At 37.9% G+C, this 14639-nt stretch overlaps 1 protein-coding gene across 3 annotated transcripts in view; it reads left to right on the top strand.

Moving 5' to 3' along the window:
* The window catches only part of LOC127697246 (contactin-associated protein like 5-3), an 883854-nt gene that overhangs the window by 427854 nt on the left and 441361 nt on the right, over positions 1-14639 (top strand). For all 3 annotated transcript variants that reach the window (XM_052200245.1, XM_052200246.1, XM_052200247.1), the window contains exon 8: positions 1176-1440. In XM_052200245.1, the coding sequence (XP_052056205.1) occupies positions 1176-1440 (265 nt within the window). The remainder of the gene's footprint in view (positions 1-1175; positions 1441-14639) is intronic.

Genomic DNA, 14639 nt, shown 5'->3' on the forward strand with positions numbered 1-14639 from the left:
TCTCTCTCTCCCTCCCTCCTTCCCTTCCTCCCTTCGTCTCTCCCTCCCTCTTTTTTCCATGACATGGTTTCTCTGTTTGGCCCTGACTGTCCTGGAACTCACTCTATAGAACAGGCTAACCTAAAACTCAGAAATCTGCCTACCTGTGCTTCCCAAGTGCTGGGATTAAAGTTGTGTGCCACCACTGCCTGGCTCCCTTTCTCTTCTTTAATCAAGACTGTTTCTTTTCATTGTGATCTCATGTAGCCCATGCTGATGTCATTAAGTAGCTAAGGGTGACTAAACTCTTGCCTTCACCTCCTCAGGTAAAAGATACAGGTGTGAATGAAACACCATGTCTAATTTATATGCTGGTGGAGATTTATTAAGGGTTTTTTGTATGTTGTCAAGCCTTCAAGCACCTGAGCTATATCCTCAAATAATATAAGACACTCGTAATTGTTCTCAAGGTTTGGCTTTCTCCTACATATCCTGCCTATGTAACTGCAAATATTCTTACTAAATTTGAAATGTAGCCAGCATCCCTTTATTGTTGTTCTCTGTTCATGTCTTCTGCCCTTTGTATATACCCTCCCGTCCAGCTCCTTCCATTTCTGTGTTGTTTTGTAGTAATTACATTTTGCTTATTTTCCCAAAGTTCTACAATGTATTTTTGCAAACAGTTATGGACACAGCACATTCCTTCTTCTCCTTGCCTACCTCACTACCATGAAGGCAGTGATTGTTTAAAAAACTTTGTCATCTCCCTTTCTTTTTCATACTATTCTTCCCCAGTTGCCAGGATCAATCTTTATTTAGCTCATTTGTTACTGTAACATTATTTACATATGTGTATTGTTTTCAATAATATTCTAGATTTTGGAACAGAGTTAATTCACCATATGGCTTTTCTCAGGGAGTTAACATAATTAGTTTTATATCTTTGGTTGACTTTTCCTTGCCCCTCTCTCTAGAATCTCAGACAGACTTTTACAGATAGCATTGGGATCTTAAAACTTGAACAGAAAGAGGTGGTATGAGCAATGCTGACACATTTTTCCCTTTTAGATTATGAAACTGCATGTGGAATGATTCTGAAATTAAGGTCATCATCACTCGGTGGTTGTTTATTCAGACTGCCATATTGCCATATAAAAACAGCTTCTATTTGTTTGCTCTCTATTTTTTTTTTTCAGGGCAATATCACTTTTTCCTGCTCAGAACTACAAATTATCCCCATCACATTTGTCAGCTCCAGGAGCAGTTATTTGTTATTGTCCGGCACTCCCCGAATTGATGGTCTGTCAGTGAGTTTCCAGTTTCGAACATGGAATGAGGATGGTCTACTTCTGTCCACAGAGCTATCTGAAGGCTCAGGGACCCTGCTGCTCATCCTGGAGGGTGGGACTCTAAGGTTGCTGATGAAGACAGTGGCAGGACATGGAGCTGAAGTCATCACAGGTACAGACTGCTGATTTCATTTGTAGTCATACCTTTCCTTTGCACCCTCCACTCCTCTCCCATTTATACTGCCCTGTCTGCCTGTCTTCTCCACATCCTCTTCTCCCTTCACATTCCCTGCCTTCTTCACCTTCTGCTCCTCTTTTCTCTTCCAATATTTATAATGGTTTCTTCACCTAAGCCAACCAAGGTTAAGTTTCTGCAAAAACATACCAAATCATACACATGGATGAAGGGTGTCCAGGGGTGGAAAATATATTATAAATATGAAGGACTTTGCCTTCCATTACATACAACTGTTAGACAAATAGCAGCTAATTATGCTTTACACATTTGTACTTCAACACATCTGTCAATTGCTTCACTACAGGATTGTCAGAAATGTGGATGTTGGATTTCACATTAATGGATATTTAGCACATTCTATACCATCTACCTACTTGCTTCTGTAAATAGACCTCTAATATTGGTATCATCTTTACCATGATTGCTGCAAGGAAAGGCTGTTTTCTAAATTTTATATATTAGGAAAAGAAGAGATACAGAAATGTCTCCAGAATCACAAGTTCCAAAATGACAGAGCTGAGAATTCATTTAGAATGTGTCTGGCTTCCATGTAATATTTCTACAGTAGATTTTTTTATAGACCACTATTTTAAAGTAACTAGTATGCTTTTACAGTTGTATTTCATATATATAGTTTAAAGATACTGAGTATATACTATTACATACAGGTTCAGGATAAGATGAAATTTTTCTTAATGGTCCAAAGTTATCTGTATTTTGGGAAACAGTCTCTCTCTCTCTCTCTCTCTCTCTCTCTCTCTCTCTCTCTCTCTCTCTCTGTGTGTGTGTGTGTGTGTATGTGTGTGTGTTTGTGTGGTATGCTGTATATTCTACATTTGTATGGATATATGTATATTTAAGCCAGAAGAGGACATTTTAGAAGGAGTCTCAGATAGTTGTGAGCTATACAACATAGATGCTAGGAATTGAACATGGATCTACTGGTAGAAGAGCAAGTGTTTATGATCACTATGCCATCTCTTTAGTCTCCAAACTGGATTTCTTAATCAAGGAAGAATAAAAGTTTTTCCCTCTTTCTTCATTGGCTTTATTGTTTATGTTATAAATATCTCCTTTACATCAAATAGCACTATGATTCATAGATGGCATGTACTAAATGAGGTCTGGCTTTCTAAGCAGGGGGTGAGGTATATGCATCAGTCAACAAATTCTATGAGAAATCGGAAGGCAAATTATCCAAATCAAATCGTCAACTGCAGTGCTGTGCATCTCACATAGATTTAACTAAAGTACATTATTCTTTGTTTAAATGATAACATTTTCTAATTGGTACACAATTATCATTACTCAAATAATCTAGATAAAATTAAGTTAAATATTGAAGTGTTTGATATAATACTCACAATCTGGTTAGGCCCCAGCAGTACTTCAAGTGCATATGTTAGGGCAGTATAGCTGAAGGACATTTCATGTTCTGTTCTATAAATCTCCATGTTAATTCTCATGGCACAGGATCTCTCACTAAAACATTAGGAAAGAATTTATTTCAGCTCACAGCTTGCAGGCACAGGTCTGGTGGCATGAGCTTGAAGTAACTGGTTAGTCATGTGTCATCCGCAGTCCAGAAACAGAGATAAATGTTCAATTCAGTTTCTCCTTTTTATTGAGTCCAGGACTCCAGGCAATGGATTGATACCACCCAAACTCAGGGTCATCCATCTACATTAACCCATTGTAGGAAACTCTTTCACATACATGCCCAAGTTGATTCTTAATCCTCTCAAATTTTTCACTAAATAATAACTGTTGCAACACCTAAATTAAAAGATTTAATCTTTCTGTAACCTAATCTTGGGCATAACAGCCTCTTACTTCTGCCATAGTCTGTTCAATAGATGTGAAGAAACAAGGCATGCTCATGATTATCTGTATTAATTTGGAAATTGTCTCTCAATAAACAAGTATAAGTCACTGTTGATCAGTTGAGAATCTATTACACACAAGGTACAGAAAAATATTATTTTCCAAGCTTCCGAGAGTGATCAGTCAGACAAGTGTTTGTATTTGAAACACAGGAACCTCAATTTGATCCCAAGACACCATAAAAAATTGGTTATGGTGGCACTCACTTGTAAGCTCAGCTGGGGCTGGCTGTGAACAAGCAGATCCTTGGATCTGCTGGCCACTTTGGCTAGCTTAATTGGTAAGTTCCAGGCCAATGATAAAACTTATCTCAGAGGAGGCAGACTATGTTCCTTAGAATAATACCTAAGGTTGTCTTTGGATTCTATGTGTTTGGTTACATATACATTCTTCTTTCATACAACCGCACACAGGAACAAACAAAAAATTTGTTTCTAAAACTATGGTAGCCATCAGTAAGAAAAAGTGCACATATATGCTTACATGTACATTTTTCTTTCACACAACTACACACATAAAAAAATCATAAAACTTATGTCTAAAACTATGATAGCCATCAATAAGAAAAAAAACCCTGAATCACTTAGAATATGTTTACATATGAACTCTTCTTTCATTCAACCAAACACATGAACAACCATAAACTTTGTTTCAAAAACTTTGATAGTCATCAATACAAAAAAATTCACCTGAAACACTTGGCATAGTGTTGAGAAGCTGATTAGCATATGCCCATTTCCTCCATCCTGATTCGGGACCACTAGCCAAAATTGCCTCATTCCACATGTTTATAAAAATTAGGAATGGATCTGTAATGTCAGGGGAGTTTTTGATTATTTATTAAATTCCTGGTAATAGACGTGATTACTTTGTGTGATAATGTCTTTCATGTTCACAGTTAGAACCACAGTCTTCCTTATTTGGAGAATATAAATTTGAGCTGGAACTGAGCTGTCCCCCACTAATTGGTAAGCTGTTTGAGCACAGACATTTCTGTAGTCCTAGGGTCACAAATGTAGTTTAACTGTGATGCAGGCCCTGGCAGTGTTCTGCTCTAAAGAACTCAGGAACTGCTTCTCTTCTTAAGCACATGCAAATCTGTTAACACATACTTTCCCCTAAGAGAGACTGGTAAGAACTGCTGGGTTACCCAGATATAAGATAGAAAAAGAAATAGTTCATTTTAGACATGTTTCTCAAGTACTGGACCAAGTGGAGGTAAGTTAAGTGAGGAGCCTAACTGGCAAGGATTGTATCAGAAGCCTAGCCTATAGCTATTCCCTAAGATGATTTGTTCTATACTTCAGAAAATGTGAATCTCTTAATGTATCTTTCAAATGGAGTAAAAATATCTTTGTGCTCACACTTTTCTATCTAGAAATGGTAGAAGGGATAAAATAAAAGCCAAAACAAGCAGTATAGATTATTCTCTAAATTTCCAAGCAAACTTATTTTCAAAATAATTGAGATCTTACTAGATTTATAAGAGGAGGAAAATAATAAATAGCCATTTTCTCAGTGAGATTTGCCTGTGTGTGTATGTGTGTGTGCACTCATGTGTGTGTGTGTGTGTGTGTGCGTGTGTGTATATATGTGTTGGTGCATGTGTGTGTGTATGTGTGTGTGTGTTTGTGCATGTCTGTGCACTCAGGTGTGTGTGTATATGTATATGTGTGTGTGTATGTGTGTGTGTGTGTGCATGTGTGTGCACTCAGGTGTGTGTGTATATGTGTAGGTGTATGTGTGTGTATGTATGTGTGTGTGTGTGTTTGTGCATGTGTGTGCACTCAAGTGTGTGTATATGTGTATGTATGTGTGTATGTGTATGTGTGCACTAAGGTGTGTGTGTATATGTGTATGTTCACAAGTGTGTGTGTGTGTGTGTGTGTACATGTGGATGGCATATGTGCATTCCAGGGTTACATATGCATGGAGGTCAGATGGGGTGATCGGCACCTGCCTTATCATTCTTGCATTGTTTCTTTTACACAAGATCACTAATTAAACCTGGAAATAAGGTGACAATCACCAAGACCCAGAATCCTCCTGTCTTGAACTTTCATATAGTTGGGGCTTACAGAAGCCTATGTGGCCACATGTGGCTTTTGATGTTCTTCAGATTCTATATCAGATCCTCAGGCTTCCTCCGGCCTCTTCTCTAATGAGCTATGTCTTCAGAAGTCTTTGAGGGCCAGCAAGTCTACCCTTGAAATGTGGTGTGTCTTGTAAAGCAGAGTGTGACCCTGTTAATTAATTCCTCAGATTCTCAGATTTTAGAGAACTACCTCTGATGAGTTCAGGGTTTCCCATGTGTCTGAGACGGAAGTTGATTCTAGTCAAATGACAGCCCAGGCATATCTGCTCTCTTTCTACATGCAAAATTTCCTACAAGGACAATGCAGATCCAAAGCGTTTGGGATCTATTGTACTGAAAGAAAGAAAAAGGCTTGCAAAGTGAATATGTACAGCCCATAGAAAGAATCTGAATTCTGTTATTCTGGATGATTAAATTTGATGAAGACCAAAGCCAACACTATCATGCTTGCCTTTTTTTTTTTTTTTTTTTTTTTTTTTTAGTTTCTTTTCTTGAAAGACACACACATTTGATTATCAAAAAAGATAAAAGATCTTCTTTACAACTGCTATTGTCTGTCAAAGTCTTGAGGCTGAATCCAGTGAGTACTTCACAGGCCCTGATGCTTAGGCAAGACCTTATCACAAGGATGCTTAACGAGCAAATTTCATCAAACTTTATAATAGGATCATCTTAAGACATACATATCTAGAAGACAGATGTATGAATTAGATGGTGAGCTAAACGAACCATAATGGCATTTGCCCTAAGACCTTCCATTCTGGTTTCAGTATGAATGGTTTGGATAATGTTCTTGAACATGAGTTTTGATCTAATCTCTCCCCAGGACTTATAGAAAGTACTTCAAGAAACATTAGTTATTTCAGACCATGCTGTCTCTGTCTCACAGGATTCTTCCCTGTTAGTGCAATAAAATCCCCAATGAAAGCAATATAGGGAGAAACACTTACATTGCCTTACAGTTTCAGGGTATACCCCTCATAGTAGAAAATTCATGGCATCAGAGTCTTCATGAAAATGGCCTCATGACCTCCATTGTTAGGATAAAGACAGATGATTTTGTGGCTAGCTCACTTTCTCTTTTATACAGTTCAAGACCTAAGCTGAGGAATGATGCACCCACAGTGTAATGATCTTTCTATCTAACTGAGGTAACCCCTCACCAGCATATAGAGGCTACCCTTACAAAGAAATCTTTCATAGATGGGTCCAGATGTCTGCTTCTGAAGTGGTTTTAGATCCGTTCAAGTTGACAATTAATACCATGCAGTTGTCCTTGAGAAAAGAGGATAGTTAAATCAATAATAACAAGGACACACTTAGTCTTGACTTTGTTTCTACTGGCAATTCCTTAAATAACACATATAAAGAAGATCCCGAGGTGTATGGAAGCTCTATGGAACAGCTTTGCTGAGGTAACAAGAAACATACTGTGAGTAGATCTAAAGTTGTATCTTCCACTCCCAAATGTTTCTTTCAGTGTACTCATTCTGGAGTTAAGTGAACTTCACACAAGATGTCAGTAGCATCATATATATATATATATATATATATATATATATATATTAGCAGATATATTAGTAGATATAATAGTTGATATAATATATATATATAATAGCAGATATATTAGTAGATTTAATAGTTGATATAGTATATATATTATATTATGTATATGTTATTAGGAATATATATATTCCTAATAATTCAGCAGTCAGATTATAGTCCATGACAAGGACTAAGGTAACATGAGATCTATATCAGAGAGAAAAACCCATCTTCCAGAGACTTGGCCCCTTACTTCACAATCCTTTCTGTTACAGACCCCTGTACCTTCAGCTGCATTCTGAAACTTAGATACAACATAGGTACAGAAAACAAAGTCAAAGCATCATAGTCCAGAGTGAGCTTAGCTGAATTCATTCTGTAGCTGGAAAGTTCATTTAGGCAAATCTCATATGAATAAATGACACTGGGCTTCTTATTTACTGTATTCCTCAGTTGCCATCTTTTAGAAAGTCCCAAAGGTGCCAGGCACTCTGAAGGCACTGGACCATGTGGTCTTGAGATCTCAGCACTTGTGATTCCAGGAACACTCACACATCATTGCCGTTTATTTCTATTTTTCTATGCTTTTTCTCACTCTCTTCTTCCCTCCACTACTCTCTACTTCTCTACTCTTGCTTTCTCTCCCCTATCTTCTCTTCCTCCTCTTTTCTTCCGTGTGGCCCTCCCATCCCATTTCTTTTCTCTTTCCTCCTCTTTCTTTATTTCCTTCCTTCTTTCTTTCATTCTTTCTTTCTGTCTTTATTCTTTTGATTTTTTCAAGACAAGACAGGATATAGGATCTTACTATATAGTCTAGTTATTCTTGAATTCTGATTTTTTTGCCCCATTTCTCTGAATGTTGGGGTTATAGTAATGCATTGCTAAACTAGCCTCACATTCTATCATTTTAATCCCTGTGTATATGATTACATAGATATGGTCTTTTGTGTTCATGTCTAGGACTGCATGCATGTTTGTTTGATAGTTCATATGTGGAGTTTCAGGGGACTGTTGAATTTCAAGCCTTGCTCCTGGCTTGTTTGAAACAGATTCTTCTTGATGTTTGCTGTTCACGCAGGCTAGCTGGCCTATAAGCTCCCAGGAATTTATCATTCCCCTCATAAAAGAAATCTCTTCGTTTTATAAATAAGATTTTGAAGGTCATTTAAAATGTTAAGTAATAGAAAATGAAAAGTAGCTCTGTTGTGCTTCCGTTCAAAGTCATGGGTACTTCACGCTGCTTTACTTATATTGTGGGAAAAGGTAGTAAAAAACGAAGTATGATGCCCCCATCTTCAAAATAACTTTTTTTCTGTTTTCTCCTTTGCACTGAAGACATAGTAAAACACTAGAGAACAGGTGTTTTGAGCCAGGATGCTATTGAAACAGAGATGCTTGTTTCTACCAGAGAAGACAATACCTTTTGGCCATTTTAGAGAATTATGAGACAAGTATATAAATACTAATGTTTTTCTGATAATATTCAGTTAGCTTTACTTGTATGGATATTCTCTTTAGATCATACAACCCAAAATTTTAGTGTATAGTCACCTTGTAAAAGACATATTCAGATCGGAATTTAAAAAGGGAAAAAGAGCTAGTAGTGATGTAAGAAAATCACTTGTATTACAGCAATTGTTTGCTATAGAATTTGTCAAACTGAAGTTGTATTCAGTGGATGTATTAATTTAATCTTAGCCACTGCACTTAACAGGTGGGGAGATGTATATGGTACAAGGATGGAAGTATTTACACAGATTAATACTGGTGCTCAGATTGTTATAGTGTAGAGCCTCACAATTAACATTAACAGTGACTTCCCGAATATTTTCCCTTTTGCATAAGCCTCTGTAACTAGCCTCCATCTACACAACATGAAAATGGGATTACTCTACAGACACTATTCTCAGCTTCAAATAAATTATAATTAATGGCACAGTGTTTTAGGCAAAATGATGTTGATGAGAAATTCCCATTAGTTAGAGCAAATAAACACAGAGCCAAGTGCTTTGACTATTTCACCAAGGTGTCTGATTGAGTACAGAGTTCATGCTTCAATAGACAGAACTGTGTAAAGACATCCCAGGTTATGAGAAGTTGAGAAATGCAGTTACTAGACTTTCATAATATCTAGTTTCAAATCTGTTACTATGATAAAGCACTCTGACCAAAGGCAATGTACAGAGAGAATGTAGTTTATTTCATCTGACAAGTTACAACCCATCGTTGAGGGAAATTCAGGCTATTCATACAGTATGTTGAAGGAGAAAGAATGGAAGGCTGCTGCTTACTGAATCATTTTCAGGATCATGGTAAGCCATCAGTCCAGTGAATGGAACCCCCTGACAGTAAACTAGATCTACCTGTGTCAACAAACAAGATATTCCTCCAAGATAAGCCAACTAGATCACAGCAATCCCTCAACTCTGAGCAATCAGAGTCAACTGATGACTCTGGACTTTTGTCAAGCTGATAGTTAAATCTACCTAGGATATAAGACATCAAGCATATGTTGGAAACATTTATCAGCCTAGTGTTCTATGTAGCTTTATCTGGCTTAATAGATGGAAATGATGAAATTGAATTCCTTGTTTCTCTTCATTTTCTCCCTGTGTACTGTAGCATGGATCTGAGAAAGTTGGAATATTATTATTCTTATTATTAAAGCACAATGATCTCATGGCTACATATGCTCTCACTTTCCAGTTTCTGAGTTTCCATTTTAGTAATTACCTGGCTTGTATCTTTTTAACTGAAGCTTTATCAGCCTTTGTTGTTCATAGGTGACTAGGTGGAGGCTGAATGAAAGTTATATTCTCTAGCAAATTCTAAGTATCAGGAAAGACACATAGTATGAGAGGGAAGGAAGGCTTTTCTTTTCCTCTGCAGAATGAATAGTATTTGGTCAAGCAATGAATGAAGAGGATGTGCCAACTAGAAAAAAATTAGGGTGAAAATTGGCCATATAAAAGTTCCATGAGTGCTTTAGACATCTGTAGTGTAAATGTCAGAATAGGATGGTTACTTGAAAGTATAAATTATCAGGGATGAAGTGCACCTTGGGGAAAAGAAATGTTCTCAGGCTTGAACATAGTTTTAGAATGCAGAACTTAGAACTGTACATGCATGTCTGTACTATCAAAACAGCACTGTCACATTTAAACTCAGTTATTCTGTCAAACACTAATGATGACAACACCAGATGGTACTGCTTTATGTGATCATAAAAACTTTCAGATCCATGGTTTTGAGTCATAAGCCAGGTTTGTACAACGAAGAAACCATCACCCTGTCATTAATGGGCAATGCAGTGAAAAGTCTTGCTGACATTTAGCAGTGGATTTTCAGCTGCTTGGATATTCCATCAATCAAGGAGCATTTGGAGAAGGCAAGGCAAGGCCCTGTGGATGCCAAGGGAGACATAGAACCCTGACACATACTCTGATCCCCAATTACTTTTTATTCCACTGGGGGAAGAAGTCTTACACAGACAAATTGTTAATAACAACGGCTGTAAATATGTCCCAAATGAGTGGATGTGACAGTGGCTGTTACAGATATTTGTAAGAATTTGCTGAGGAGCAGTATATTTAAGAGGAAACCCTTTGCTTGGCTTCTTTGTTTTTATGATCCTTTCATTGTTTATTGGTCTGTAATAGCATGCTCCATTATAATATTTGCATAAATTCCGTGTAGGTATTTTTATCATGACTACACCCTTGTACTCTTCTGTTCCTCCTACTTTTAATGGTTCAATTCTTCCCAAATGGTCCTTCTCCCATTTCTCCTTTTTATGTGAAAGAACAAATTTAATGATGATTGCTTACACAGAAATATGTGAGAGAGGTTATTTAGGAGCATAAACAACTTAGCAATGAACACACTAATGGAAAACATGTCTCCTCCCCTCTCCTGCCAATGTTAATGCCTACAAATTTCCTCCATCTTTATGATAGAATGTTGATGGACTCAATTTTGCCCAGATCTATGCAAGTTTATAGGGTCTAGGGAGAACCAAATTTTATTGATTCCAGAAATCTGACCCTGCTAGTATATTTAGAGTTGTGAACTCTAAGTAGATGAAATATATCTTGTATGAATCATATTTCAATAAAATGGTTACAAAATGAAAACAAATGCTGGTCAGACACAGTGGTATTTGCCTGTGATTGGGGCACTAGCACTTGGGAGACTGAGGCAGAATGACTGTGACATCACCGCCCCCCCCCAAATAAAAAGGAAAAGAAGGACAAATAGAGTGCAGTGGGTAGAGCCTCTTTCTTTCTTTGTCTGTGTATCTGACAAGAGAACAGCAAATGACTATTGTGAGCATTAGCAAGTCTCCATGGGGATTATCCACTCTCAGGACTGAAGATGCATGCTCTTATGTATTTTTTCTATTTTATTCCCTTTACATCCAGATCATATATACCAGTCCTACCCTTTCAAATCATGGCACCCCTATTGTTCTCTCTACATCTCTTCAGAGATGGCAAGACCCAATTGGATACCACGCCACCCTGGGACATCTAGTCCCTGCATAACTAGGTATATTCTGTACCACTGAAGCACAAACAGGGAGTTCAAGTAATATGAAGGGGGTCCAATGGCAGGGAAGAGAGACCTAGATAGCCCTATCTCCACTTGTTATGTGACCACGAGGAGACCAAACTGCACGTTTGCTATGCATGTGTAGAGAGTCCAGGCACACCTCCTGAATGCTTCCTGGATTGTTGCCCAGTTTCTAGGAGCCCCCATGGTGCCTGGTTATCTGACTCTGTAGGTCTTTCTGTAAGATTCATGAACGTTCCTGCTTGCTCACTTCTATCCCCTACTCTTCAACAAGACTCCCTGAGTTCTATCAGATATTCAGCTATGGGTATCTGCATTTGCCTTCATATGATGCTGGATGAAAGCTCCCAGGAGAAAGTTATGTTATGTTCCTGTCTGAAGGCATAGCAGAGTATCTTTAGTAGTGTTAGGGTGGGCTGGAGAGATGGCTCAGTGGTCAAGAGCACTGACTGATCAGGGATCCTGAGTTCAATTTCCAGCAACCACATGGTGGCTCACAACCATCTGTAATGGGATCTGATGCCCTCTACTGGTGTGCATGAAGAAAAGCTACAGTGTACTTATAAAATAAATAAAGAAACTTTAAAAAATAATGTTAGGGTATTGCTATCTCACATGGGATGGATCACAAGTTGGAACATTCATTGATTAGCTGTTCCCGCAGACTGTACCATCTCTATCCCTGCACATCTTGTTGAAAAGACACATTTTTGGGTTGAAGGTTTTGTGGGTGGTATGGTATTCCCCTATCTCCTCTGAAAGTCCTGTATGGCTACAGGAGTTATCCACATCAGTCTCAATATACTATAGGGGTATCTCAGCTGGTGATATCCCTATAGATTCCCTGCTAATCCTGCAGCTTATATTTCAGTACATATCTTGGAAACTCTGGTACAAGGTTTAGTTTTGGTTTTAAAATAAGTATCTTGAATCTACCATATACAATTCAAATAATTCTGTGTTATTGGAAATACTAATCATTTTGAACTTTCACTATTGTAAGCAATGTCTTAATGAAGTTTTAATTCCTCCGAAGTTGCTTTAGGCCTCCTTAGTTCTTTAGAAAGCATCCATGGACAATGAATGATCTCACAACATTTGTAAGATAGATGATATTGTGGATATATCATCTTCTAGAAATTATGCAACAAAGTTTCTGTAAGGCAAAGGACACCATCAAAAGGACAAATCGGCAACAAACAAATTGGGAAAGGATCTTCACCAATCCTACATCAGATAGAGGGCTAATATCCAATATATATAAAGAACTCAAGAAGTTAGACTCCAGAAAACCAAACAACCCTATTAAAAAACGGGGTACAGAGTTAAACAAAGAATTCTCACCTGAAGAACTTCGGATGGTGGAGAAGAATGTTAAAAAATGCTCAACTTCATTAGTCATTAGCGAAATGCAAATCAAAACTACCCTGAGATTTCACCTTACACCAGTCAGAATGGCTAAGATTAAAAATTCAGGAGACAGCAGGTGTTGGCAAGGATGTGGAGAAAGAGGAACACTCCTCCACTGCTGGTGAGGTTGCAAATTGGTACAACCACTCTGGAAATCATTCTGGCAGTTTCTCAGAAAACTGGGCACCTCACTTCCAGAAGATCCTGCTATACCACTCCTGGGCATATACTCAGAGAATTCCCCAGCATGTAATAAGGATACATGCTCTACTATGTTCATAGCAGCACTATTTATAATTGCCAGAAGCTGGAAAGAACCCAGGTATCCCTCAACAGAAGAGTGGATGCAAAAAATGTGGTATATCTATACAATGGAGTACTATTCACCCATTAGAAACAATGAATTCATAAAATTCTTAGGTAAATGAATGGAGCTAGAGAACATCATACTAAGTGAGGTAACCCAGACTCAAAAGATGAATCATGGCATGCACTCATTAATAAGTGGATATTAACCTAGAAAACTGGAATACCCAAAACATAATCCACACATCAAATGAGGTACAAGAAGAACAGAGGAGTGACCACTTGTTCTGGAACGACTCAGTGAAGCAGTATAGGGCAAAACCAGAACGGGGAAGTGGGAAGGGGTGGGTGGGAGGATAGGGGGAGAGAAGGGGGCTTATGGGACTTTCGGGGAGTGGGGGGCTAGAAAAGGTGAAATCATTTGAAATGTAAATAAAAAATATATTGAATAAAAAAAATAACATCAAAACTGAAAAAAAAAAGAAATTATGCAACAATTGCATTTCAAATCAGGACATATTGATGCTTTCCCTGCAGCTGCAGGTTAAGAACCACTGATCTATTGACTATGTCCTTTGTCTTACAGAATATTTTCAGCTTCATGAGGTCCTATTTATTAATGGTTGAACTTAATGCTTGAGCCATTTGTGTTTTGTTCAGATTGCTGTCTCCTGTACCAATGTGCTCAAAGCTATTCCCCAGATTCTTTCTCTTCTATTGGATTAAGTGTATCCAGGTTCTTTTCTATATTCTCTGTTTATATTCCAAATGTTTTCCCCTTTCCAGGTTACCCCCTCCCCATAAGTCCCATAAGCCCTCTTCTCTCGACCCATTCCCCAATCACCCCCATCCCATTTCTCTGTCCTGGTACTCCCCTACAATGCTGGATCAACTGTTCCAGGACAAGGGCCCTCTTCTTCCTTCTTCATGGGAATCATTTGATATGCTAAATGTGTCTTGAGTATTCAGAGCTTCAGGGCTAATTAATATCCACTTATCAGTGATTGCATTCCATGTGTATTCTTTTTTCATTGGGTTACTTCACTTAGGATGATATTTTCCAGTTTTAACCATTTGCCTAAAAATTTCATGAATTCATTGTTTTTAATTGCTGAGTAGTATTCCATTGTGCAAATATACCACATTTTCTGTATCCATTCCTCCACTGAGGGACATCAGGGTTCTTTCCAGTTTCTGGCTATTATAAATAAGCCTGCTATGAACATAGTAGAGCATGTGTCCTTATTGCATATCAGGGAATCCTCTGGGTATATACCTAGGAATGGTATAGCAGGGTCACCCAGAAGTGTCATGCCCAGTT

Source organism: Apodemus sylvaticus, chromosome 12, assembly GCF_947179515.1.
Source record: "Apodemus sylvaticus chromosome 12, mApoSyl1.1, whole genome shotgun sequence".
NCBI lineage: Eukaryota > Metazoa > Chordata > Mammalia > Rodentia > Muridae > Apodemus > Apodemus sylvaticus.